The 27,449-nt window shown below is 40.7% G+C and overlaps 1 protein-coding gene, 1 long non-coding RNA gene and 3 pseudogenes across 4 annotated transcripts in view; 2 read left to right on the top strand and 3 right to left on the bottom strand.

Moving 5' to 3' along the window:
• Positions 1-17,132, bottom strand: part of LOC111815711 — a 17,444-nt gene extending 312 nt beyond the window's left edge. The window contains exons 1-2 of the long non-coding RNA XR_002820360.1: positions 17,033-17,132; positions 8,324-8,477 (exon numbers count right to left, since the gene is read on the bottom strand). This is a non-coding gene — a long non-coding RNA (uncharacterized LOC111815711). The remainder of the gene's footprint in view (positions 1-8,323; positions 8,478-17,032) is intronic.
• The window catches only part of Eif2ak2 (eukaryotic translation initiation factor 2 alpha kinase 2), a 44,921-nt gene extending 25,726 nt beyond the window's left edge, over positions 1-19,195 (top strand). Inside the window, exons 11-16 of one of the 2 annotated variants that reach the window (XM_023711201.1) lie at positions 156-275; positions 2,935-3,115; positions 8,076-8,204; positions 16,515-16,616; positions 18,217-18,270; positions 18,350-19,195. In XM_023711201.1, the coding sequence (XP_023566969.1) occupies positions 156-275; positions 2,935-3,115; positions 8,076-8,204; positions 16,515-16,616; positions 18,217-18,270; positions 18,350-18,472 (709 nt within the window). In that variant the 3' untranslated portion in view covers positions 18,473-19,195. Of the gene's footprint in view, positions 1-155; positions 276-2,934; positions 3,116-8,075; positions 8,205-16,514; positions 16,617-18,216; positions 18,275-18,349 lie in introns of both variants that reach the window. The other variant, XM_023711202.1, reaches the window with a different exon arrangement.
• On the bottom strand, positions 10,377-11,004 carry LOC111815710 (annotated as a pseudogene).
• Positions 12,535-13,852, top strand: LOC101588565 (annotated as a pseudogene). The gene has a single exon (XR_002820359.1). The product of XR_002820359.1 is annotated as a voltage-dependent anion-selective channel protein 2 pseudogene (transcript).
• A 3,722-nt stretch (positions 19,196-22,917) lies between the features above and the next one.
• LOC101577391 overlaps positions 22,918-27,449 on the bottom strand; it is a 9,359-nt pseudogene continuing 4,827 nt past the window's right edge.

Genomic DNA, 27,449 nt, shown 5'->3' with positions numbered 1-27,449 from the left:
AAAAAGAAAGAAAAAGAATTATTATAAATCTTGGTGTGGGCACCGCAGTGACTGTTTTATAAGGGCATATGGACGATTGTCTCGTGTTGCTTAGGCATTTGGTAGCCATTGGAGATAGATACTGACACGCCCATGTTGTTGCTTCTTGACAACAGGAAGGAATTGCGTGAAGTACAAGCGCTGGCAGCCTTTACACACCCCAATATTGTTCAATACCGTGTTTGTTGGTACGGAGAGGATTATGATCCTGAGTGCAGCAGAAATATTAATTCACGGTAGGTAAAAAGACGGTCTCAGAGCTGTACTAGGACGTAAGGAAGCTGTCATTTCCTCCGTGTGCACCCCTAACTGAGGCCGTTACTCATCCCATTTAAATCCCAGCCACCTCTGAGAGGCTCTGCTGTCTTTCACTCTTTCATTCTGGGAAGAAGGCTGAAAAATCTTTCCCATATTCCTTTCCCTCTTTCAAACTTATTATTATATTATCATTATTAATTTATGTATTTGGTACAAGGTCTCTCTATGCAGCTTGGATTCGTAGTGATCCTCCTGTTTCAGCCTCCCCATGCTTGGTTTCAGGGGCCGGCTCCTCCACACTCCTGGGGTGGGGCCAGCATGGCATGTGTTACCAAGGATCGAACCCCAGGTCCTTGCTCTTGTCAGGCAGAGAATTAGACTGCTGGGCTATCTCCCTGACCCTAAACTTAACTTTTTAATTTTATTTTTATTTATTTATTTTTGAGACAGAGTCTAGCTTTGTAGTTCAGGCTGGCCTTAAACTCACTTATGTAGCCCAGGCTAGCCTACTACTGGTGATCCTCCTGCTTCAGCCTCCTGAGAGCTGGGATTATAGTCACTGCCACCACACCCAGCCAATTAAGTGCCTTTTTTTTTTTTTTGTCCTTTGCTGTTTTCAAAGCTCAGTCCTGCTTTCTAACTCAATTATTTAGCGGCTTTGTCTGCTCACATGCCCTTGCTTCTGTAAAAGCTGTAGATGGGCCTTGTGAAGAAAGTTTTAACGTAGGTGCTATGTCCAAAGCGTCCCTCCGTGGCTGCCCACACTACGTCCTCAGAGGCCCCTCACTGATGTGGGACAGTCAGAGGGTGGCCTTGGGATGCAGGTCCATGCTCAGGGAGAAGTGGTCGGCAAGGAAATAATGTTAAGGACATGAGCAGCCATGGGGACCCCCTGCTTCTAGCACTCATTTTTTTTTTTTTTTTCTGTTAAAGCACTGCTGAAGGACTAGAAATTCTAGTCCTTTGAAAGTCACCAAGCCTTTCTTGGGGTCAGTGTTTCAGCTGAAATCTTGACGCCTTGGGGATCTCTTTCTTCACCATCTTCTGCACCCAGCCGCATCTCCACCTTGTGTACTTGAGAACTTTGGTTAGGAGTTATGGACTGCACATATACAAAACTTGTTCAGCTTTAAGCAGATTCTTGGCTACCTCTCTATTTTCTAGCCCTTATATGTTTAGAGGAAAAATTAATATGAATTATATGAAAAATTAATATGAAGGCCTACTTAGTTCAGAAGGAAATATAAAACATGGCTAATGTTATCTTTCCTTGAACAGAACTCACAGAATGCAATTGGTGGCCACTTCTCTTGGAGCTCCTGTCCTGATTGTCATGTTAGACTTGTTTTTTCCTCCCCTAGTTGTATTAAATTATAATCCTTATGGAGTCAAGGAGAGGGCCTAGATCATTTCCTCATATCTAGGTGTCTGTTCTGTGCCTTTTGCAAAATAGGTACTCAGTTGATCAATGGTGAATTGAAGTCTCAAAATGACTTGATATCATAATGCAATGATGTTTCCTGTAGTTAATACAAAAAAGTATGATCTCTTGTGATCAAGTATCTGCAGCACTAAGGAATGGACAGAAACTAAATGAAGTGGCACAGCCTGGGATGACAGGCTGGAGGCTGAGGCAGAAGGATTGCAATTGCAAGCCCAATCTGGGCAACCTGAGAAAGAAAGGGAAGGAAGAGAAGGGAAATGAAGGGGGTTGGAGGAGAGTGAAGGAAGGAATGAACCAATAAAGGAAAGAATGGAGGGAGGGAAAACCTGGGTAGGTAACTCAGCAGGCCCTGAGTTATCTCCCTGTGACCAAAGAAAGAAAATCCCCAGCATGCTGGCCCTGCCCCCATTGCACGCTGAGACTGGGTGTGGTTGTGCTCACCTGTAATCTCACCGTTTAAAAGGCTGAAAGCAGGAGGATCACTATGAATCTGGTATGATTTAAATAAAAAAGGTTTATTATATGCTGATTCAAATTATATTCAGTTTCGTTTGGAGACATGTTTTGGGGTTCACAAGGTGACAAGATGTACTTTTTAATTTTTCTTTTCTTTTATAGTTTATGAAAAACAAAATTTGATAACAAAATAAGAGACTAACAGCATTTAATGCATGGTGTATTGTTATCTTCAATAACAATAGTTATTGTTAGTAACTCAGTAGTTACCCAGAGTACAAGACATAAACCTCAAAGCTTCTTGCAAAAAAAGAAACAAACTGAAGAAACAAAACTTTTTTTCATGGGGCTGGTGAGATGGCTCTGTGGTCTAAAGCACCTGCTTAGAACAAGCTTAGCAAAGCCCAGGGACCATGGTTCAATCCCCCAGCACCACATGCCAGCTAGCCCCGCCCCCTGGTGGGCTGAGCTGGCCACACACACACACACACACACACACACACACACACACATAAATAAATAAATAAATAAATTTAAAATTCAAAAAAACCACTTTTTTTAATGAACTAAGATAAACTAGGTAAATGAAATTAATGAGCATATATATTAAAATAGTTTTGAAACAATAGTGTTTGAACTTGTCCATATTTCGGAATTATCTCTGTTCTATTTTGCTCTTGTGTTTTTTAAAAAAATTTTTATTGTTACTTTTAACATACTGCGAAATTTTTATTCAGACTCAGGTGCACATGCCTTTTCATCTCCATGGAATTTTGTGATAAAGGGACGTTGGAGCAGTGGATTGAACAAAGAAGAGGAGAAAACTTGGACAAAGCTTTGGCTTTGGAATTTTTTGAGCAAATAACAAGAGGAGTAGATTATATACACTCAAAAGACATCATTCATAGAGACCTTAAGGTAAGTGGAAATTTTTCTTTATTAGTTGCTAAATACAATTTAGTGATTTAAAAATTGATCTTCTCTGGTTTTATTTTTTTTTTTAATTTTTTATTTGTGTGTGTGTGTGGGGGCAGCTCAGCCTACCAGGGGGTGGCGCTGATTGGCATGTGGTGCTGGGGGATTGAACCACGGTCCCTGTGCTTTGCTAAACTTGTTCTAAGTAGGTGCTTTAGACCACTGAGCCATCTCACCAGCCCCTTCTCTGGTTTTAGAATTGTGATTTATCAGTAGTCATGGAGAAATAGGCCTTCGGATATTAGATTAGGCCTAGAACTTGGCCCAAACCCTATTCCATACCACTGCTCAGAAGACCTGGAAGGGGGAGCTGGGGCAAGGACCTTATTGTTTTGTTTTGTTTTGTTTTGTCCTGTCAGAGGTGAATATTCTATTGGCATCTAAATACTATAGGTGTTTGAATTCAACTAAATCTAACACTGTCTAGTGGTCTATAATATTAGTGGGTTATCCTCAGAAGTTATTGACTTGAGCCTTTTACAGCTCATCATATTAATATGGATTTACTTTATATACCTTGTTTTTATACTTTTCTGCTGGATGGTTAAGACCAAGATATAGCAAGACCTATATACCCAGAAATGTAACTTTTGTATCTGATAAGGTCAGCCAAGTACTCTCAGGATTTATCCTGTAGCCCTGTACTGCCCTTTGTACATCCTTTTGTCAGTGTCCGACATGAGGATGAGTCACTGCCATTGCTTGACCAATTTGCTCTTTGTGAAAGCTTGAGAAAATGTTTTTTCTCTCCATGTGACTCTCCCCAGGCACACTATACATTATCGATCACATTGCTCTGTGGCTCCATAATCATCTTGATCAGAAAATTTGGAGCACACCTGAGTTACATGTTGTTACAGTACAGGTTCTCCTATGTCCCGAATCTTCACTGACCTTGAAAGGCTAGGGCCAAAACGTTGGCTGACCTTGCAGCCCTTCCTTTTCTCCAATTTTGATCTGCTAATTTAGGTTGTTAAACCCTCAGAAGAGAAGCTAATTATTAACCTGCAATATATGTAGTTTGGTTTACTCTACCTGCAATGACCTTATTGCTATGCCAAGCCCTACTAGAATGCTTATTCATGTGCTGGCTGCCACAATCTGTAAATACTAACAGCTTTTATACATAGGGAGATAGCTCAGTAGAATAAGTGCTTGCCTGGCAAGTTCAAGTCCTGTGTTCTATCCCCAGTACCACAAAAAAAAAAAAAAAAAAAAAAAAACCTTTACTTTGGGGGTGGGGTGGGAAGATAGCTCAGCAGAATAAGCACTTGCCTGGCAAGCTCAAGGTCCTGAGTTCAATCCTCAGTACCGGAAAAAAAAAAATCCTATACATAGGGAACATTTCTGTTGGAGGATTACTGCAGCTGGCAGTCAGGGCTGCCCTGTCCCTTGTCTGCTTGCTGCCCGGCATGGTTCTACTGTGGCACTGAGGATGTGTCTCCCTAGTCTAGTTATCCTGAAGGTGATCACAGCTACTGGGTCCAGAGTCTAGAATTTTTTTTTTTTTCCTGGTTGGCCCTTCAGCCCTATAATTGGAAAACTGCAGCAATTCAAACTTTGGAGCCTATAGCACACTTTGTATTTTCCAACTTCTTTTGGTTTTCTTAGTCTAGACATGCAGTTGGCCTTGTCATTGGAAGCAAAGAAAAGACACAGAGACTAGCTTGGCACAGTCTCCTTTATATCCTTCTGCTGCGGGTTCCCTTCCTCACAAGCTAGCCATGCTGACCCCTCCCCCGGGCCCTTGCATCTGTCCTCCCCAGGACCCTCTGCCTGGGTCCTCTGGTCCCCATTTCCTTTGCTTAGTCTTTCCAGATCACTTTTTTAGGTAGTGCTTACAAGGTCCTGCTTCTGTGGGCTTCCCTGGCGCCAGATGCCTTAATTAATACCTTGATGTTTGAGTCCTCCAGGTTCTAATAGTTCTCCTGAACAATATCTGAAAGTATCCTTGGTACTTCCAACATTAGGACTTGTTCCGCAAAATAAATTTACTGGATTGATTAAATCTTCACTTTGGAACAAATCATGAATATTAGATCTAAGCAATTAATCACAGTTATTTATACAGCTATTCATTTGCAAATAAATACAGAAGCTTGGGCATTGCCGCCTCCAAATGGATGAGTGCAGCTCTGGCTGGGCCCTCCTCACGTTTGCCAGTTCTCAGCATCCTGCACTGATGGTATCCTGTGTCACAATGAGATCTTGTATCTGAAGTTTTGTCTGACTGCCGCTACTCTGAGGTCAGACTTCAACACTGACTCTTCTTTCAGCTACAACTTTTCTAAGCATTCTCTGTTACAGTGTGGTTTCTGTCCTCCAGAACAGGATGCTAGCGAAGGTGAGCATCATTTTGGTTATGCTTTGAAAATTGCAGCTTGTAGGCACCTTTGCCAATGAGCCTCTCATATACAAAGTGTTTACTGCTTGCTATTGGGAGCTTAAGAAGGGGATAGGGCCGGGGATATGGCTCAGTGGAATAAGCGCTTCCCTGGCAAGCGCAAGGACCTGAGTTCAATCCCCGGTTCCGCAAAAAAAAAAAAAAAAAAAAAAAAAAAGAAGGGGACCCAAGGCTCTGGTGAGAGTCACAGGGACTTGTGGAGTGCGGCCTCGCTCTCCGAAGCTGCTTACTGGTAGAAGGCGTCTCCTACCAGGCCAGCCTCCTTGGTTGGCCTCGCCCTGAGCACCGACCATGTTTTTGTGCCCCGATACAGCGTCCACACGCTTTTCTCATGCTCTGCAATCTTACATTTTCTCCAGCCATCCTGTAGCAAACAAAACGTGCCATCTTTTTTCTTTCTAATGAACTATAAAAAGCAGCCTGATACTTTTACTAGTGTTATCCACCTTAGATATTCAGACAGCATCATAAATTCAACTTTCCGTTTCTCAGAGTCGGGTAGAACCTGATGTGGGTGGCGGTTTCCCCTGTAAACCGGCATATTTCTGTACAACTTGGTTGTAGCACAGGAACATTTTCTCTGCACACTCACCACACAAACCTGTGCAGCCTTGAGTCTGTATCAGGTTCCAAGACATTAGTTAAGTTCTAATCCTATTCCTGGTTTCTGCACAGGGCTTCTCAGGCTAGATTCTGAGAAACTTGCTTCAAGTTACCCTGGGCTTTGGTCACTTCCTTCTGTTCCTTTACAAGCTGTCTTGAAATTGTTGCCCTCAGGATTTGTGTTTGTAGAGACTGTGTTAAAAGTTCAGCCTTTGCAAGAGTGGCGAGATATTACTTTCTGCCTCAATAACTTTCCTCTTTTTAGGGTTTCTCTTTTTTTGCTACTCTTTGTTTTTTGTTGTTGTTGTTTGTTTGTTTGTTTGTTTTATGAGTGGATAGGGATGTTGCTGGGCATTGTGTTGAACCTAGGAGCATAGTGGCAAAGGCTCTACAGCTGAGCTGCAACCCTAGCTACAACCCTTAGTATTATTATTATTATTATTATTATTATTATTATTATTTTGCTCCGAATGCCCTCAGGGGTGGTTTGGCTGGCTGGAGTGTTGTGGGGATCGAACTACAGCAACTTGAGGCTGAAAGCTTTGCCGAAGCAGCCACTTAAAGAACTGAGCTAGGGCCAGGCCCCTTGTATTATTTTTTATAATACTAAAATCAATACCTTCTGGGGCCGGGGAGATGGCTCAGTGGAATAAGCGCTTCCTTGGCAAGTGCAAGGGCCTGAGTTCAATCCCTGGTTCCGCAAAAATAAATAAATAAATAAATAAATAAATAAATAAAATAAAATCAATACCTTCTAAAAAGCTGTACAAGAGTAGTGATCACCCTTTATTCATTTTTTACTTTTTCTCTTTAAAATTTGCTTAAAGTGTAAGGGTCGAGTCGCCGCGAAGGAAGACCCCAAGAGTCGGTCTCTCATGCAAATCGCAAAGGGGAAGTTTTATTATCTACGTATACGTAGGGCGGTCTGCACACGCAGGAGCAGAGCGCGCCTTCCGTGTAACAGGCATAGTTTTTTAAAGGCAAAAACCACAAAATGGGGGGGGGGGAGCAAGCAAGTTACAGAAGCAGATCGCATTGGTTAGTGTAGGTTGCCATTTACAATAATTGGTGGATTACAATACCGGATGACCAAATGGAGTAAGTCCAGGGGTAGCTGGGGGGACTAACCTTGTGGTTGTCGTGTTCCGGGAACATTTTTAAGAAATCGAGGCATTGTGACCTGGGACATCCTGTCGTTATGGCTTTCAATAGTGAGCCTTGGGTTTGGGAATGTATGTCTCTTGCAAGAATTTAAACAAGGGGAGGGCCAAGGGCAACTTCTTGGCTGACTCAGTTGTTTTAGTTGTTTTCCAAGTAACGGGACCCCATCCAAGGTTTTCTTATGTCCTCTTTGTTGTAGGAACATGGATTGCTCAAGCTGTAGGGCCGTAAACCAGTGAGTGGGTCCTTTTAATTGAAACACATTTTATCTATTTATTTCTATATGTGATCTTAAAATTATTTGAGCTTTACAAAAGAATTGCATGGAAAAATCTTTGTGCTAGCTATCAGTTTCCCTTTAATTTAGCACTTTCGAGGTGGGTGAGATACGTTTATAAGGAAGTTGCTAGAGGCCTGGAGAGAGGGACATAAAGGAAGGCTCCTGGGCCATTTCTGCCCGGGATGTTCGGCAGCATTGTTAGGAATGAACCCATTCAGAGAATCAAAGTTTGAAGGCATTTTAAGGGTGCTGGAGTCAGCCCCCTACCAAACCAAATGACCTCTGTTGTCAACTTTAAAGTCCTTCAATGCATTTTAAAGACCTGTGCTATTCAACTGATTTGAGCTACGTGTAACAGGGTAAATGTTGTCCAAGTACATATAACAACCTTAGCTGAGATGCTGTGGTAACGGTCTGCCAGGCTGGTATATATAAATTATTGTTTTTCCCTACAGCCAGCTAACATATTTTTAGTAGATGAAAAACATATTAAGATTGGTGACTTTGGACTTGCAACATCCCTGAAAAGTGACGAAAAGCGAACAAGAGAGAGGGGAACGGAGAGATACATGAGCCCAGAACAGGTGAGTGTCTTTCCTTTCCATTCCTTTCTTTCTTTCTGCTTCTTTAATTTGTTCACTTTTTTAACTGAGCGTAATTGACACACAAAATCATCCATATTTAAGGTGATCAACAACCCTACTGTTTTTGTATTTGCCATCTTCTTTCGAGACACATGTACATTGCAGAATTACCATGCTCAAACTAAAGAACATATTCCTCACCTCAGCACTTATGGTTGTTCTTCATTTCCTCTGCTTGGAACCCTTCTGTAATAGCACAAGTCAAAAAATTCTCTGAAACAAAAACAGAAATGGGTTTAGCAGCTCATTGCCAGGGACAGTTTAGTGAACTCCATTCTATTTATTTATATTTATTTTTGATATACGGTCTCACCACGCAGCTCAGATTGAGAGTGATGCACCTGTCTCAGTCTACCCAGCACTGGGATTACAGGCGTGGGCCACCATGCCCAGTTTTGGAGCCGACACAGCGTGCCTGGAGTTCCTAGGCTGGCATGGCATGCAGTACCAGGGACCGAACTTGGGTCTTTGTGCTTGCTAGGCAGGCACTTATGCCACTGAGCCATCTCTCCAGTCCAGGGAACTCCAGCTTAGACAGTCTCTTGATGTCACTATATGTAAATGCATTTTTGAAAATAAAAAAGCAGTTGAGAGTTTGGGGAATTATCGTGTTGCCTTGTCTTTTTATGTTTCTGTTGTTCGTGGGGGTTTCTTGCCTGAGGTTTGCTCTCGGTTATGCACCATCCTCAGAGTGAGGGTGTCCATTCTCCTTAATTTTTTTTTTTTTAATTTTATTTATTTGTGTATGTGTGTGTGGCCAGCCCAGCCCACCAGGGGGCGGGCTGGCCGGCACGTGGCGCTGGGGGATTGAACCGCGGTCCCTGTGCCCTGCCAAGCCCGTTCCAAGCAGGTGCTCTAGACCACTGAGCCATCTCACCAGCCCCTATTCTCCTTAATTGAATCCTTAAATTCAATGCAAAGTTATCAGAGCCTCAAGACCTGCTATGGAGCGTGGCAAGTTCATTCTAGAGGTCATTTGGAGTTGTAAATATAAACCCTCGTGGACGTTTTAGGTTTCTTTTTTCCAGTACTAGGGCTTCAACCCAGGGCCTTTACTAGCTACACTCCTTGCTCTTTTTTAATTTTTAATTTTGCATCAGGGCTTTGCTAAGTCACTAAGTTGCCTATGGTGAGTTCAAAGTTTTGATTCTCCTGTCTCAGCTTCCCAGAGTGTTGGAGTTCTAAGCACATGCCGCTGTGCCCAGCTACCTCTGATGATGCGTTCAAATTAAACAATAATGAAAAAGGAGGTCCTGCTGTTCAAATAATAAAATGTATCTTTTAGGGCTTCAATTATTAAAACAGTGAAATGTTTTCTTAAAAATTAAATGAAACAGAGTCAAGAAACTCATGAATTCATGCGTATGTAGGATTGTCATATATGATATTTTAAATTGTGGTATGACCACAGTGACTGAGTGAGACAGCCATAAGAGGCAGTTTCAGAGAGGGCGTGGGCTAGGCGTGGACTCCTTGCTGCGAAGGATGTGGGGACCCCTCCACTGGTGGTGAGACACCAGGCCAGCTGTGTGTGGCTTTCACGGGCAGCTGGCTCTGAAAGCGCTGGCAGGGATCTGTCTGAATCCTACCCCCATAGCTGCGCCCAGCACAGAACTCAGTGGTCTGTCTGCTTTCGCTTTCTCTGTCTACTGGTGTGAGCAAGGACATGGCTCAACTTGAATGGTGGCCTCGGCCTGAAGTATGTGGACAGAGTGGCCTCTGGAGCAGGGGCCCCCTCACAAATCCATGGGTCATAAAGCTGGGTGGAGAGAACTGATTTGGGGTGCATCTCAGAGGGACACAACTAGCGGGAGTTGCTGGACAGACTACACCATTGGACAGGTACCAATGACTGACCATGCCCAGTAGGCAAGCAGGGTGGGATTTGACATTCCTGCGCAAAACTGTGATGTAAAAACACAGTGGCTCCAAGTGGTGACTCACTGTGCCTCCGCTGTGTCAGCCAGATCCCCTGACTGCAGACCTTGGCTATAAATCCCTACTTAAAAACACAGAAGAATTTTTTTTTCAAAGTTTTATTGATACACAGAGAGCAGTGAGACAGTTTCAAATCAAATTGGAAGTACAGTTTCCTTTTTTTTTTTTTTTTAGAGGTTTCAAATATTTATTGACTCAATAGCACTGATCACAGAAAAAGATTAAGATTCCTTATGAAGTACATCCTACTGTCCAGCAAGTGAAGTCTTTTAAACTTCACTCAGTGCTGTCCTGAACCGTGACAAAGAGGGCATCGCTCTATGACCCTGGAGACCATAATGTGCTGCAGCCCTTGGGGAGCTCCTTACAGTCCCAGCTTGGTTCTCCTCTAGTGTCTCCTCTTGGAGTTGTACCTAATTTTATTACCAGTCTTCATGCGAATCCACTGAGGGATGGGACGGTTCTGCTTTTGCTTCTTGGCCAGGAATCGCTTGATCCTGAAGGTCTTATGAGAAGACATGGCTGTAGCACCCACTCAATGTCAGACAGAAGCACAAGAACTGCAAGGATGTCTTGGTGGGAACTCTGAGATTTACACACTGGACCTTCTTTAGTTTCCTCAGGGCGCGCTCTCTGACGAAAGCGTTGGCGTCAGCTCCCGAGTAATATGCTTGTTTCCAAGCAGCATGGAGAGAAACAACGCAAAGGCGCTTAGCCGCGCCGCGGTCAGACGAAGGCACTAGTCTCTGCGCAGCTCCAGGCCTCACTCGCCTCTCCGGCGGCAGCTACTGGTGACGTCACCGCCCGCGCCGCGCTCCTGCCCAGCGCGCCTGTCCATTCGGAAGTACAGTTTCAACAAATAACACACTGCATATATTCTTCTTAGTGGTTAATTGCTGTACAAGATGTGGACTTGTGATCCTATTTACAAACACCATTAGAACAAATCATTCTATTCATTAAGAGAATGCAACTATATATCTATCCCAACCACTTTGAATACACAGATACAAAATGGACATTCATCGGTATACCCCATTTTTTCTAAGTTCCGTTATTGAATATTATAGGTGTGTAAACTCAGCAAAATATTCTAAAAGAGTCCAGTAGCCCACAATAGCATTGGGTCTTCTGTTTAACTGGCAATGTCAGAAATTATTGACCTGAGTCCCCCACAGCTCAACATAACAACATGGCTTTATTTCTTATAATTCGTCTTCATACTTTTCTACTGGATGGTTAAGACCAAGGTAAAGCAGGACCTATGCAACAAGAGTTGTAGCTTTTTGGTCTGAGAAGGTCAGTGAAATGCCCTCAGGATTTATCCTGAGATCCCGTACCTCAGATTGTAGAACCTTTGTCAGTGCAGCCACGTGGATGAGTCACGGCCATTGCTTGGCCAATGAAAAACACAGAAGAATTTTTGGAGTCATTTTTTTCTGCATTGGTTTGGTTTTTTTTCCCCTTATTATTTTTTTTTTTCCTTTTTTGTTTTGAACAGGTTTTTTTTTCTTGTTTATTTTCTTCTGTTACTTTTATCTCCTTTTACTTTGTTTGTTTTTTGAGACAGGCTCTTGCTTCATAGTGGAGAATGGCCTTGAATTCACTGTCTATCCTGGGCTGGCCTTGATTTCCAAATGATCCTCCTGCCTCAGCCTCCTGAGTGCTGAGATTACTGGCGGGCACCACCACACCCAGCTTCCTTTCACTCTTAATAGGATCCTTTATCTAATTTTTCTCTCCTCAAAAAATAAAAAAGTAATAATAATTTTTCTCTCTAGCTTTTTCTTATTTTTCAGATTTTACTCCCTTTATTCTCCCATTTCTGACCCCCTCTATCTTTACTGGTATAATCATTGAATTTTATTAATCTTAAGATATTTAGTTAAGTGTATGCTACTACTGTTAAAATATTTTCTATTGTTAGTGGAGGTATAGTTGTTGCATTCAGTAATTACTTACTGTATGTTATATTTGGTTTGTTTTTTTATTTATAGTATAACTATAGTTCTGTTTTTTGTGGTTTGGGCTGGTACATTATTGATGATTTTTTTTTTTTTTTTTTTTTTTTTTTTTTGTGTGTGTGTGTGTGTGTGTGTGTGAGCCTTGGTCTGTGTCTTTGGCACCATAAAAGGAAAAAAGAAAAAGAAAAAAGAAAGAAAAAAAAAATTTTTTTTTTTTTTTTTGGTAGAACCAGGTATTGAACTCAGGCCCTTGTGCTTGCCAGGGAAGCACTTATTCTACTGAGCCATCTCCCTGGCCCCAAAGATTTTTTTGTTTTGTCGTCTCAGGAAGCCTTAAGCACAGTCCTCAAAAGTCATGAGGGGGCTGGGGGAGGACGGGGTTGCGGCGGGCGGAACGGTGTCTCCTTCACTTCGCCCTCCAGGAGCTGCAGCCGCAGCCCGAGCCTGAGTGAGCCGAGCAGCGGCGGCGGCGGCACCCTCAGGAGACCACCAGGCCACCTCCTCCAGCGACCTCGCCATGGCGACCTACGGGCAGACTTGTGCGCGGCCGATGTGTATTCCCCCATCATATGCTGACTTTGGCAAAGCTGCCAGAGATATTTTCAACAAAGGATTTGGCTTTGGGTTGGTGAAACTGGATGTGAAAACGAAGTCATGCAGTGGTGTGGAATTCTCAACATCTGGTTCATCTAACACAGACACTGGTAAAGTTACTGGAACCTTGGAGACCAAATATAAATGGTGTGAGTATGGCTTGACTTTCACAGAGAAGTGGAACACTGATAACACTCTGGGAACAGAAATCGCAATTGAAGATCAGATTTGTCAAGGTTTGAAACTGACATTTGATACTACCTTCTCACCAAACACGGGAAAGAAAAGTGGTAAAATCAAGTCCTCTTACAAGAGGGAGTGTATAAACCTTGGTTGTGATGTTGACTTTGATTTTGCCGGGCCTGCAATCCATGGGTCTGCTGTCTTTGGTTATGAGGGATGGCTTGCTGGGTACCAGGTGACTTTTGACAGTGCCAAATCCAAGCTGACAAGGAATAATTTTGCAGTGGGCTACAGGACTGGGGACTTCCAGCTACACACTAATGTCAATGATGGGACAGAATTTGGAGGCTCAATATATCAGAAAGTATGTGAAGATCTTGACACTTCAGTAAACCTTGCTTGGACATCAGGTACCAACAGCACTCGCTTTGGCATTGCAGCTAAATATCAGTTGGATCCCACTGCTTCCATTTCTGCAAAGGTCAACAACTCTAGTTTAATTGGAGTGGGTTACACTCAGACTCTGAGGCCTGGTGTGAAGCTTACACTGTCTGCCCTGGTGGATGGGAAGAGCATTAATGCTGGAGGCCACAAGCTTGGGCTTGCCCTCGAATTGGAGGCTTAATCCAGCTGAAAGAGACCTCTGGCAGTGGATATCAGATTTGGCCTTAATATATTTCCATTTTGACCAGCAGGCTTTTATTTTCCCCTAAGAAGGTGATCAAACAGAGGATCTAAACAAGAGCTGTATTTTAAATATTTAGACAGTTACCTTATTAGTTGGTTTCTAGTTGAATTCGTTATCTAGTTACCAATGCTGCAGTCATGCAGTCACCTATACATTATTTAAATGTATTTAACTGTTAAAAGAGCTACCCACCAATAATGAAATAGACCTTTATGAAACTGTAAAAAAAAAAAAAAAGTCATGAGGATCTGGGTGTTGAACCAGAGAATTCTGAGCCTGACTCCTTTGCTTAAGCAGTCTCTTAAACAACTGAGCTAATGGGGAGGCCCCCCATTATTGATTTTTATAGTGTGTCAGTATCTAGTTTGTCTTTGACTGTATTATTGTTCCTACTGCAAGGGTGGCACTGTTGGTACTGTTACTCGGTTTTCTGTGCGTGTCAATATCGAGGTTGGCTTTATGTCCTTAACAGTACTGTGGCTTAATCGCAGAGAGCTTGGTGCTAGGCCAATCACGCTGCACTCTCCTGTCCCAAATGGGATGGACTTGTTTGGATCTTGGGACAGAGGCTAAGGCCTACGGTTAGCCACTCCCAGGGTACATCCCTGAAAAGCAGCTGCCAACTGAAGAGTCGCCATACCAGCAACCACGTCTTTTCACGGTGATATTTTGGTTGTCTATTTGCTCTTTTGGATTGTTCATCTTAATTTTTGTTTTGAATTTTAAGTACTCTTTTTAAGATGATTTTCTGGGTAATTATCTTTCAAAATACCTGCAGTAGTCTGTTACCTGAGAACAGATGCACTGCGCTATCTAATGTCTTGAGAATCTGCAATCCGCTTCCCTTTGGAGACGATTTGGCATAAAAATGTAATTTAAGTTGTGTGTGTGTACAGTGTGAAAACAAGACACAACGGGGAGCCAGTGGCTTTCTTCCCTCCCACTGTGCTAAGCAGCTCCTGCAGCCTATGTTATCACCCTCAGAATGTTTTTTTAAATATCATGCTTTTATTTTTCTTAGGCTTTTGGAGAAGGGGGGATTGAGACAGTCTCAATATGTAATTTAGGCTCATCTTGGACTGTGTAGCCCAGGCTGGCCTCAAGCTCAGCAGTCCTGCCTCAGCTTACTAGAGTGATGGGATTACAATGTGTGCCATCCTGCCCAGATCTTAGGTGATTTTTAAATGTAAATACATTTTATTAAGGAATAATTTATGTGCCCCCCAAATGCACATATCTTAACTGTATTTGCTATGAGCGATGTACATTCTTGTGTAGGCTACAAGTCTGTTAGCATGTAGTGTAGGGCCTATTTTAAATGTAATGAAAATTGTAATCCTATATTTTTTTCCTTTTTTTTTTTTTTTTTGGTACCAGGAATTGAACTCACAGCCTCATGCTTGCCAGGCAAGCACTTTGCCATTGAGCTGTATCCCTTGTCCTACGTAGTCCTATATTCCTACCACTGGTAAATTTTTAACACTACTCAAGGATGAGACTGGAAAGCACAGCTGGTTCTCGTAAGTGGAGAGCTACAAACTTCACGAACCTTGGCACTCAGGTGCCAGCTGCGAGATCTGTGCAGCTTAGCCTGACAGTGGTGTGTTGCTTACTTTCAAGTCCCAGAGAGCCAGTGCCCGAGGGACACCCCTGCCCAGTCTCAGACAGTGACTACTTCTTCCCCCACACTGTAAGATAGTAAGAGCAAATTCTACCCAGCAATTCGTGACAAAGACTTGTGTAACCAAATACGGAATGTTATCTGTCTTTTTTTGTACTTCCTTTTGAAAACCGGTATAAGTGATTAGTAACCTCAAAACGAGGCTCGTGATTTGAACCTCAGGGTTCTCCAGCTCTCTCACCTAATAAGGCTGCCTTCCAAAGTTCCTCTGGTGTTGTGGTCTTCTGATTGATCTGGTCCTGAATTCTGCATCAGCAGAACATTTTTTTTTTTCTTTTTAAAAAATGTATTTGTTACAGGGTCTCTCTACACAGCTCAGACACATGGTGATCCTCCTATTTTCAGCCTGCCCAGCATTGGGATTACAGGCATGCACTACTACGCCTGGTCTCCATGGCTCAGTGCACCCAAGGGACAGGGCCAGCAAAGCATATGGTGCCAAGGATTGAACCCGGTCGCTGTGCTTGCCTAAGCAGCACTCAGTCTGCTAAGCTATCTCACCAGCCCTAGAACAATTTTTTTTTTAATCTCAGAAATATTTTCTCACACCCTTTCCAGCCAGTTCCTACTCCCTACTTCATGAAGCAACTAGTTGTCTCATTTCTATCATCATACTTCAGTTTTTCCTGTTCTTAAATTTCATATGAATGGAATCATGGTTACATACTCAATTGTATTCAATTTCTTCAACAAATTACATGTAGTTGTAATACGTTAAAGAAGTATTTAGTTTCCTTTGGTTGTTTCCTCGTGTCAGCAGCTAATTCCTTTTTATGGTTGAGTAGTATTTCATGATATGACTATACCACAATACATCTTTCCATTTTGATGGTTACATTTGGATTGTTCCTAGCTATGGAATATTGTAAATATATATGTGATGAATATTGTCACAGAAGTCACTTTCTAGACAATATTTTAATTACTTTGCCTGTTGCATTTCATGTAATTGTATAATCAAACTCTGAGGTCAATAGTATTATTCAACCCACTTTATGATTAAGACTTCTTTCCAATGTTAGTGGTTATTTTATACCAGAATGTCTGCTATTTGGTGCTAAATATTTGAACCTGGCCTGTCAGACTCCATAAACCCTGCAAACAAACAGATTCTTTGTATGACAGGAAATTTTGTGGTTTCATAAGGCATAAATATTTATATCAAATAAGTAACAAAGGCAATTATGTTTTGATCTCTTCAGATAGATTCAGAAAATTATGGAAAAGAAGTGGACATTTATGCTCTGGGACTAATTTTTGGTGAACTTATTTACATATGTAAGACTTGCCAAGAAACAGCACAGGTAAATATAAAAGAAAACAAGCAACACCAATCATCATGTGTCTTACAGTACATCTTCATGTATGTCTGCCTGGTGTGAAGTTATTGTCCAGGTGTGGGGGTGAGACCAAGTGTATTTGTGACTAATTGCAAGTGAAATAAGAATTTTCTGTTTCAAATTTTGAGAGCTATTTTTTATAGAGCATAACTTTTATTTTCTTGGAATATGTGTACATTTTATAAATTTTATTCTGAGTCAGTTGGCGAGATTTCATTCATTGCCTGCTTTGCCAAAGACACTGTGCTAGTAGGTATTATAAGAGTTGAGATGATGAACACTTCATTTTTTCCTGGTACTGGTGATTGAACCTAAGACCTTCACACTGAACAACCTCCCTAATTTTCTTTTTTTTTTGAGACAGGGTCTCAATAAGTTACCAAGTTATCCAGGCAGGGCTCAAGCTTGTGATCTGCTTCATCTCAGCTCCCAGAATCCTGCGATTATAGGCACACATCACTGAGCTTGGTTGAACAGTTGATTTTTCTAAGAGCAAAAATAAAACAATGTTATAGGTATTTTGGGAGAAAGATATATAAGGTCTGTGGAAACATCTAGGAGAGCAATCTTTCCAGCTATGGATTCAGATTTCCCCAAAGCAAGTCAATTAGGCTCTGCAGGGAAAGTTGTTTCTGTTTTGTTTTTGTTGGGGGAAGGGGGTTGTGCAGGGTCTCACTACACATCCCAGACTAGTAGTGATCCTCCTGATTTCTGCCTCCCTAGTGCTGGGATTACAGGTGTGTGCCACCACGCCTGGACTCCAACACTCGCTCAGCGCACCCAAGGGCGGGGCCAGTGCAGCATATGGAGCCAGGGATCAAACCCTGAGCCCTGTGCTTACCTAAGCAAGCGCTATAGGCTGAGCTATACCGCCGGCCCTGGGAAAGTTGCTCCTAATAGTCCAAAAATAGAAAGCAAGCAATGCCAGTGGGAAGATGGGACTAGGAAGAGTATATTTGGAAACAGCAGGCAATGTGCTTCCATTTGTGAATATAAGTTACAAGGAAGTAATGATTAATAGAGCTAGAAAGATAGGTTGGGGCTAAATAGGAAAAAATATGGTTTTCTTATGAAGGTAGTGAGTAACTACTAAAGGCAGGTGGCAACTTGATGTGCTAGTATGGAGTTCAGGAAGGGGATTTGCCCAAGTCAACAATGTTTGCCTCTATAAAAAGGGATACCTGAAGTACCTATTTCATATGGCTCCAGGAAGGATGAAGGGAAATAAGGAATATCATGTACCTAACTCTTCAGATTGGGGGCTGGGGAGATGGCTCAGAGAATAAGTGCTTGCCTGGCAAGCACAAGGGCCTGAGTTCAATCCCCAGTTCTGCCAAAAAAAAAGAAAACAAAAACAAAAACAAAACTCTTCAGACTATCAAATATTGCAATGAGTATTAGGTTGAGTGTGGTGGTAATGATTTTCTGCTTGTGCTTGGCTAAAAAGACATTCCTAAAGATCTAGAAATAGCCTAGACTTAGGATATCCTTAGCCTTTAATGTGTTCTAAGTTTGATTTTCCTCTCAAGTAAATGATTTCCTAATGTTGTGTTTTATTTCTTAGTTTTTCAGAGATCTAAGGAAAGGCATCTTCTATGATGTGTTTAATAGTAAAGAAGTAAGTATTTCAAAATAATCCAAATATTACTGATTCCAGTGTTTTAGTTCTTACTATTGACATTTACTTATGATTACAGAAAAGCCTTCTACGGAAATTACTATCAAAGGAACCTGAAGGTCGACCTGACACCTGTGAAATATTGAGGATCTTGACTGAGTGGAAGAATGTTGCAGAGAAAAAGCAAAGGAATACCTATTAGGGCCCTTCTAAAAAGTATCCTACTTCTGATTTGCACTTTCCTTTCATCTGAGCTCTGCTAAGGGCTATGGATAACTATTTCCTTTTATTTTCATTTTCTTCTTTTATTGCCTTTCAGATAGGTTTTCATTTTTTTAATTTTCAACCATTCTTACACTTGCAGACATGCAGAATTTAATTAAAATTCAAGTTACAGATGTATAGACCAAGGCAGTTTTAAAGAAGCAGAAGAAGTCTTTGAAAGAATATTTGCTAACCCATATTCTCATACAGAGTTTGAAAGGAAATTCTTAAGATAATCTTTCAGAAAGGTCCATATTGCTTTCTTCAGCACTTCAGCTACAACCACATGATGGAGAAAGTTAAAAGCTATGGGAACTGTGTGTTAAGTGAAAGCTCATCAACTTCTCTAATGAAGCAGCAAAAGTAGTAAAACATGAGAAAACAGGAATAACAATTTCTCAAGATAAACCTAATGGTAATGATAATGAAACAGTAACTGAAGTTAATTTGGATAAAGGAAAAAGGTCTCATGGATTTATCATCTCAATTGAAACAAGGAAGCTGTTAGCAAGACCTTTGTAAGAAAGAGAGTGCAGATTCTTCAGAGAGGAAGAAAAAAAAACCAGAAGAGATACTAAAAGATCTGTTTCAAAGAATCAGCCAAAAAAACAGAGGCTTGGGAAAAAACAGCCATCATAACTTTGAGGGAAGACAAGAATCTGTTTTTGTTTTTGTTTTTGTTTTAAATTGCACAGCTCTATTTTATTTTATTTTTATTTTTTGTGGCCAGCTCAGCCTGCCCTGGGGGCAGGACTGGCACTGCATGTAGTACCTTGGATTGAACTGCACTTGCCTAAGTTTGCCTAAGCAGGTGCTTTAGACCGCTGGCCTATCTTGCCGGCCCCAAGAATTTGAAATGTGGTGTGAGGAAATACGGTTAGGGAAAATAGACTAAAATGCTGCTAACTCAACACCCACACAAGTGTCTTACAGAGGACCTTGAAGAAAATAAAAACTGATTTTCTCAGTCAGTGAAGACTAAATGTGTTTGTCAAAGTTTGATAAAAGGGCTATTAACTATTGTGTCCACTCTATTACATTTGACACGTGCTGGTCACCATGTATATTAAAACTGTTGTGGAAGGATTAGTTTTATGTTTCAGTTTAATGAGGATGTGTACTGTAAAATTTTATGCCATCAATTCATTCTTTAACAATATGTTTGATCAAATACAAATGCACTGGATGCTACCCAAATCCAAGACCCCATTCCCAAATTCTGTTCTAATAAAAAATTTAAAACCAGATTAGAGGGGAAAAATAGTGTTTACCTACTCTTTGTCTATAGGATAGCCTCAGCCCCGTAAGACACAACAGAAAAATGATATTCTAAATAATTGAATAATAATAGTCCTGTAAGATGAGATGACTTATGATCTTAATGTACTACTTAATTACTAAGACATTTGTTAACAGGATGATAAATGCACAAAGTAATCTATGAATTTTGGGGAGTTTTTTGTTTTGTATTTTTAATGCTTTTTTAATATATTTAGTACAGGATCTCATTATACAGATTAGACTTGTAGTGATCCTCCTGTTTTCAGCCTCCCAGACACTGGGATTACAGGTGCGTGCCACTATGCTCAGTCTCATTCAAGATCTCAGTATGCCCCGGGGACAGGGCTGGAACAGCATGCCGGGGATCAAACCCTGGTCCTTGCGCCTTCCTAAGCAAGCACTTTAGTGTGCTGAGCTCTCTGGCTGGCCCTCTAATCTATGAATTTTGGCATGTGTAAGGTTTTTTTCATTCATAGTTTACTATCAAAGAAGAAACTTGCGGGACAGCAAGATAGCTCAGCAGACTATGTGTGCCTACTTAGGCAAGTGCAGGGGCCAGGGTTCGATCCCTGGCACCACATGCTATGCCAGCCCCAACCCCAGGCACACTGAATGAGCCACCAAGTCCAGGTGTGGTGGGGCACACCTGTAACCCAAATGCTGGGAAGGCTGAAAATGGGAGGATCACCAAGAGTCCAACCTACGTAGTGAGACCCTGTAGACCCTATACTAAATGCATTTAAAAAATTAAGTTAAATTAAAAGGGGCCAGGGAGATGGCTCAGTAGAATAAGTGCTTACCTGGCAAGCGCAAGGGCCTGAGTTCAATCCCCGGTTCCACAAAAAAATAATAATAATAATAATTAATTAATTAATTAAATTAAAAAATAAAGTGAACCAAATTTAAGCTAAGCAGAAAATGAAAAGTCACCATAATAATAAATACTTTTATAATGACTTATGGCTATTTTTTAAACGTACATTGAAAAAGTATAAGAATATTAAAATCAGTTAATCCATTTTTAACTTTCGGGACAGTATTTGACTAAGGGTATGCTCATCAATGGATGCTGAAACCATTGAATGAAAATGTTTTGGGAACAGAATACTTGCAAAGATCTAGATAGCATCTCACAGATGATATATACCAAAGGGGAAAATGCACTTTTACAGTGAAAAGATTGTGGTCACCACACTAACCAAGTGGTTCAATCTCGCAACACTCAAGGTAGAGCAACCTAACATTATGTCTCCTAGTGTGATGTAAGAATTACACAGTATCACCTACATTTCTTCCTCAAGATATCTAACAAGAATTTAATAACAAGGAAAGTATTAGATATTTTACAAGTCATTCTTTAAAAATTTAGCGCCATGAAGAAAAGTAAGGGAACTGTTCAAAATTAAGAGACAACAAGCCAACATGGAAGCACAGGCCTGTAATCCTATCACTCAGGAAGCTGAGACAAGAGGATGGCCACGAGTTCAAGGCCAGGCTAGGCTACATAGTTTATGGCCAACCAGAGCCACAAAGCAAGACTATGTTTCAAAAAATGAACAAATAAAAAAAAAATCTCAACAACGACAACAAAATACATGCATGTAAGAAACAACAGAAATACAAAATCAGGGCCGACAGGATAGTTCAGTGGACTAAGCACCTGCTTAGACAAGCACAAGAACCTGGGTTCAATCCCTGGCACCACATGCTGCACTAGCCCTGTCCCTGGGCATGCTGAGCTGGCTACTAAGACTGGGCAGGGTGGTGCATGTCTGTAATCCCAGCACTGAGGAGGCTGAAAACAGGAGAATCACTATGAGTCCAAGCTGTGCAGTGAGACTACCAAATACATGAAAAATAAAATACAAGAGCAAATGCAATGGTTAAATCTTTATTATAATTGTTTCCCTGCCTTTTGGCTAAGATCAAGCATAGAATCTTTATGATATCCTCAATATTTAAAAATCAGAAAACAGATGCACAAAAGACATACAGGGGACAATTGAGAATTTTTCAACATACATAACATTATATAACAATACACCAATATAGAGTACTTGTTAATTTTCTTAGGTATGATAATGATATTGTGGTTAAGCAGAAAATACCTTATACTTGATGCACGAAGAAATATTTAAGTTTGGCATATTATAATGCCTACAACTTTCCATTGTTTATTAAAGATTAATGAATTAAAAAATCAGCTGGGTGTGGTGGTGCACACCTGTGATCCCAGCACTTGGGAAGCTGAGGCAGGAGTATTGGTGCAAGTTCAAGGCCAGCCTGCACTACACAATGAGTTTGAGGCAAGCATGAACTTTATAGGTGAGGCAGAAAATGCCCCCCCCCCCGAGTCTATATCCTTCAGTTAGTTGCAGGTATTAGTTTCTATTCCAGATCTAGCTACTCATGTCTCTTATAAACGGCTGGTCACTGTGATGCATTGTTGTCATTGTGACACACATTGAATAAATCCATCCCCAACTGATAAGCCATTCTGCCACTGTGCTTCCTGTTTGCTTATCCAATACATGCCCTAGACCACCAGAGATTGGGGCCTGATATTGATTCCAATCAGTGCCTGTCAACCTAAATAAATCTGCCTCCAAATCCTGTGTGTCTTCTGCTTGCATTGCATTGGGTGTGTTGTCCAGGAAGATTGACTTGGCCAACCTCTTTGATTACCAGTCATGGCCTTCAAGGATGGATCAAGGACCTTTCTTCAGCTCCTGATAGGAAGGTAGGTGCACCCTTGAGATTTCTGAAGTCTCCACACAAGTCTGGAGGAGGATTACTGGCTCCCCACTTGAACAGCTCACTTTGGACCCCAAAGGGAAGAGGACACAATATGTCTGTCTGCCTGCCTGCCTGCCTGCCTTCCTACCTGCCTGCCTGATTCTGGTAAGACTCCCAGCAGCACCTTATTCAGTCTGTCAGTCATACTCAGTTCAAGCAAAAGAAGAGCTTAATCAACTCTTGTTAGGTAAGGTTACCCTCAAAGAAAGGGGGTTGGAATGCTTAACCTCTGTGGGTTTTAACTAATTAGTTCCCAAGTGAGTTGCATCCTCTGGGGCTTGATTAGGTAGTACAGACTGAGCTCTGTCAAACCAGTCCTGAGAGTTCATGGTCATTGCTAAAGTCAGGGGCAAACCTGTGGCTTTCCTGGTAGACAATGGAACAGAACCCTCTGCCTTCAAAAGGTCCCTCTGTCAAAAAATTACCATCACCAGGGAAACTGGGACTCCTGCCTCTCATCTTTTCTGCTAGGTACAGACTGACAGCCTGGGAGGGCACTGCCCTCTCACCAAGCCAGTCAGCCTTGCTCTCATCTAATCCTGTGCTTTCAACTTTGTCTGAAGGAAAAATTCAAATTCACGCATGATATAAAAATTATGAATGGGCTGGGGAGATAGCTCAGTAGAATAAGTGCCTGCTCGGTACATGCAAGGTTCTGAGTTCAATCCCCAGTACTGAAAACAAACAAACAAACAAACAAACAAACAAACCTGGGGCTTAGGAGATAACTCAGTAGAATAAGTGCTTGCCTAGTAAGCACAAGGTCCTGAGTTCAATCCCTGGTACCACCAAAACTAACTAACTAACTAACTAACTAAATAAATAAATAAATAAATAAAATATTATGAGTGACTCAATATCAGCCAATGAAATTGAAAATGGAATTACAAATCTTCCAATAAAGAAAAGCCCAGATCCTGATGGATTCTACATAGTTGAATTGTACAAGAAATTTAGAGCAGATTTAATGCCAGCTTTTCTCAAACTCTTCAATGAAATTGAAAGGGAAAGAATTGGAAACTCATTCCCAGAGGTACGTATTATCCTGATACTAAAACCAGAAAAAACAAACAAACAAACAAACAAACAAACAAACAAAAAAACAAAAAAAAAAAACCCCTACAAGCCAATCCCCCTAATGGACATAGATGCAAATGTCCTCAATAAAATAATACCAAACAATGCAGCAAATCATCAAGATTATACACTATGACCAAGTAGGACTCATCTCAGAAGTGCAAGGATGGTACAATATACAGAAAAATGTACTGCACAACATCAACAGAGCTAAGGATAAAAATCACATACCCATCTCAATAGATAAAGAAAAAGTATTTGACAAAGTCTGACATTCATGATTAAAAATGCTACAGGAAATCAGAATAGATGGTCTATATCTCAAACTGAAAAAGCCATCTATGAGAAACCAACAGCCAACATCATATTAAATTGAAAACCTTCACTGTAAAATAAGGAACAAAAATAAAATAAAATCAGGGAGATATCTCAGTAGAATAAGTGCTTGCCTGGCAAGCACAAGGGCCTGAGTTCAATCCCCAGTTCGGCAAAAATAAAAAAGGAACAAGAAAAAGATGTTTGCTGTCTCTACTCCTGTTCAGTATAGTTCTGGAAGCATTGGCCAAAGCAATTAGATAAGAGAGACAAATAAAAGGAATAAGAAAAAAAAGGATTAAGAATTGGGAAAGAAGAAGTAAAATTATTGTTATTTGAAGATGACATGATACTCTACATAGAAGATCTCAAAAACCAAAAGATTTCAAGATTTAATAAACAAATTCAGTAACATAGCAGGACACAAAATCAACCCTTAAAAATCAATAGCATTTCTGTACACAGACAACAAACACACTGAGGGAGAAGTTAGAGAAACCACACCTTTCATGATAACATTCCAAAAAATGGAATACTTAGGAATCAATCTAACAAAGGAAGTAACATATCTATGCAGTGGAAATTATAGTACTCTGAAAAAAGAAATTGAAGAGGATTTCAGAAAATGGAAAGATATTCCTTGTCTATGGATAGAAAGAATGAATATTGTGAAAAATGGTCAGACTCCCAAGGCTTATACGGATTTAATGCAATCCCAATCAAAATACAAAAGGCCATTAGTATACCTCACAGAGCTACAGAAAATATTCCCAAAATTCATCTGGAACCAGAAGAGACCTAGGATACCAAAAGCAATCCTGGGAAACAAAGGAGGAGGTATCACAATCCCTGACCTTAAATTATACTATAAAGCTACTGTGATAAAATCAGCATGGTACTGGCAAAAAAAACCAAAAAACAAAAAAACCATACCTGATGATCAATGGAACACATTAGAAGATGCAGACACAACTATAAACACACTCAACCACCTTATCTTTGATAAAGGGGCCAAACATGTTCACTGGAAGAAAGATAACCTCTTTAATAAATATACTAAATATATTGGACAGGAGTGGAGAAAATGAACATCTTTGTCTTGTTCCTGATTTTATTTTATTTTTTTAAATTTATTTATTTTATTGTGTGTGTGTGTGTGTGTGTGTGTGGCCAGCTCAGCCCACCAGGGGGCGGGGCTGGCCGGCATGTGGCGCTGGGGGACCAAACCGCGTTCCCCTGCCTTGCCAAGCTTGTTCTAAGTAGGTGCTTCAGACCACTGAGCCATCTCACCAGCCCCTTATTCCTGATTTTAAAGTGAAGGCTTTCAATTGTTGCCCATTTAATATGTTGTTGGTTGTTGGTTTCTCATAATGACTTTTATCAGGTTGAGATATAGACCATATATTCCTGTTTCCTGTGGGGTTTTTTTTTTTTTTTTTTTTTTTTTCATGAATCAATGTATTTTCTGCATCTATTGAGGTGATTATGTGATTTTTGTCCTTGGCTCTATTGTTGCAGTGTATTACATTTAAGGATTTGCATATGCTGAACCATGCCTTTATTTCTGGGATGAATCCCACTTGGTCATGGTGTATAATCTTCTTGACAATTTCTGCATTCTTTGTGCTAATAATTTACTGAGGATTTTTGCATCTATATTCATTGAGGGATTGGCCTGTAGTTTTGGTTTTTTTTTCCCCAAGAACCAGAGATTGAACTCAGCCCCTTGTATTTGCCAGGCAAGCACTTATTCTACTGAGCCATCTCCCCAGCCCTGTAGTTCATTTTTAGTAGGATCTTTCTCTGATTTTCGTACTGGAGTAATACCTCCAGGAATGATTTTGGGAGAATCACTTCTCTTTCAATTTCATTGAAGAGTTTGGGAAAAGTTGGCATTAAATCATATCTAATTTCTTTATCTTCCTTTTAATCTAGTAGCTTCACTAGAAATTTTAATCAGTTAAATATGTATACATATCTTGAACAAACACATGTCACATACATGTAACACTTAAATGTTATGTTTAACACATTTAGCACATTGCTTTACACAGTGGTATGTGTTATGTGTGTATACATGTATGGTCAGCTGCATAACTTGGGAGTCCAGTGCAAAATAAAACTCATGGTCCTTGTTAAAGTATTAAGTGTAGAATTCAGCTGTGGATCCATCGGGACATGGCCTTTTCTTTGTTGGTAGATTTTAAAAATTATATTTTCAATTTTGTTTCCGTTATTGGGTTATTCAGAGTTTGTATATCTTTTTGACTCAGCTTCGGCATTTCATATGTATCTAGGAAACTTTGTTTTCCATCCTGTGAGAGTAAAGATTTTGGGAGTAGGTAATGATGATCTTCTGAATTTCTCCTGCCTCTGTAGTTATTTCACCCTATACATTCCTTAATGCATGAATTTGGGTTTTTTCTTTCCTTTTTTGGTAAAGTTGGCTAAGGCTTTATCAATTTATTCTTTTAAAGAATCAACTATTTGATTCATTTATTCTTTATGTTATTCGCTTCATCTCCATTGCATTAATTTCTGCTCTAACTTTTATAACTTCCTGCCCTTTTTGGACTTTGGGCTTGACTTGCTCTTCTTTTTGTAGGAGTTTGTGGTGCAGCATAAGATCATTTGTTTGGGCTTGTTCTGTTTTCCTCTTGTGTGAATTTACTGCTGTCAATTTCCCTTTTAAGACAGCTTTCATTATATCCCATAGGTTTTGGTAGATTGTGTCTGCACTCTCATTTGATTGTAAACATTTTTTTTTTAATTTTTATTTATTTGAGAAAGAGAGACAGAGAGAGAAACAGAGAGAGAGTGAGTGTGTGTGGTGTGTGTGGCCCGCTCAGCCCACCAGGGGGCGGGGCTGGCATGTGGTGCTGGGGGATCGAACCGCGGTCCCTGATGCTTTGCTAAGCTTGTTCTAAGTAGGTGCTTTAGACCACTGAACCATCTCTCCAGCCCTGTAAACATTTTTTAATTTCTTCTTTAATTTCATCTGTGATCCACTGGTTTTTTAGGAGGTTGTTATTTAGTTTCCATGTGTTTATGGTGTTTCTGTGGTTTCTTTCGTCAATAATTTCCAGTTTCTCTGCACTCTGGTCAAATAATATGCATGGGATAATTTCAGTTCCTTTGCATTTACTTAAACATGCTCTGTGCGCTTGTATGTGGTCTATTTTGGAGAACATCCCATGTGCAGCTGACAAGAATGTGTATTCTGTTGTTGCTGGGCGAAACACTCTGCAAAAGTCTGATAAGGCCATTTCTTCACAAGTTTGGTTTAGTTCTGTTATTTTTTTGCTGTTTTTTTTTTTTTTTTTTTTTTTTTTGCCTGGTTGTTCTATTTCTTTGTGACACAGACATGTCGTTAAGTTCTCCCACTACAATTGGCTTATTGGGCTGGTGAGATGGCTCAGTGGTCTAAAGCACCTACTTAGAACAAC

Source organism: Octodon degus, unplaced genomic scaffold (genome assembly GCF_000260255.1).
Source record: "Octodon degus isolate 3935 unplaced genomic scaffold, OctDeg1.0 scaffold00020, whole genome shotgun sequence".
NCBI lineage: Eukaryota > Metazoa > Chordata > Mammalia > Rodentia > Octodontidae > Octodon > Octodon degus.
This window is presented reverse-complemented; position numbering and strand designations above follow the sequence as displayed.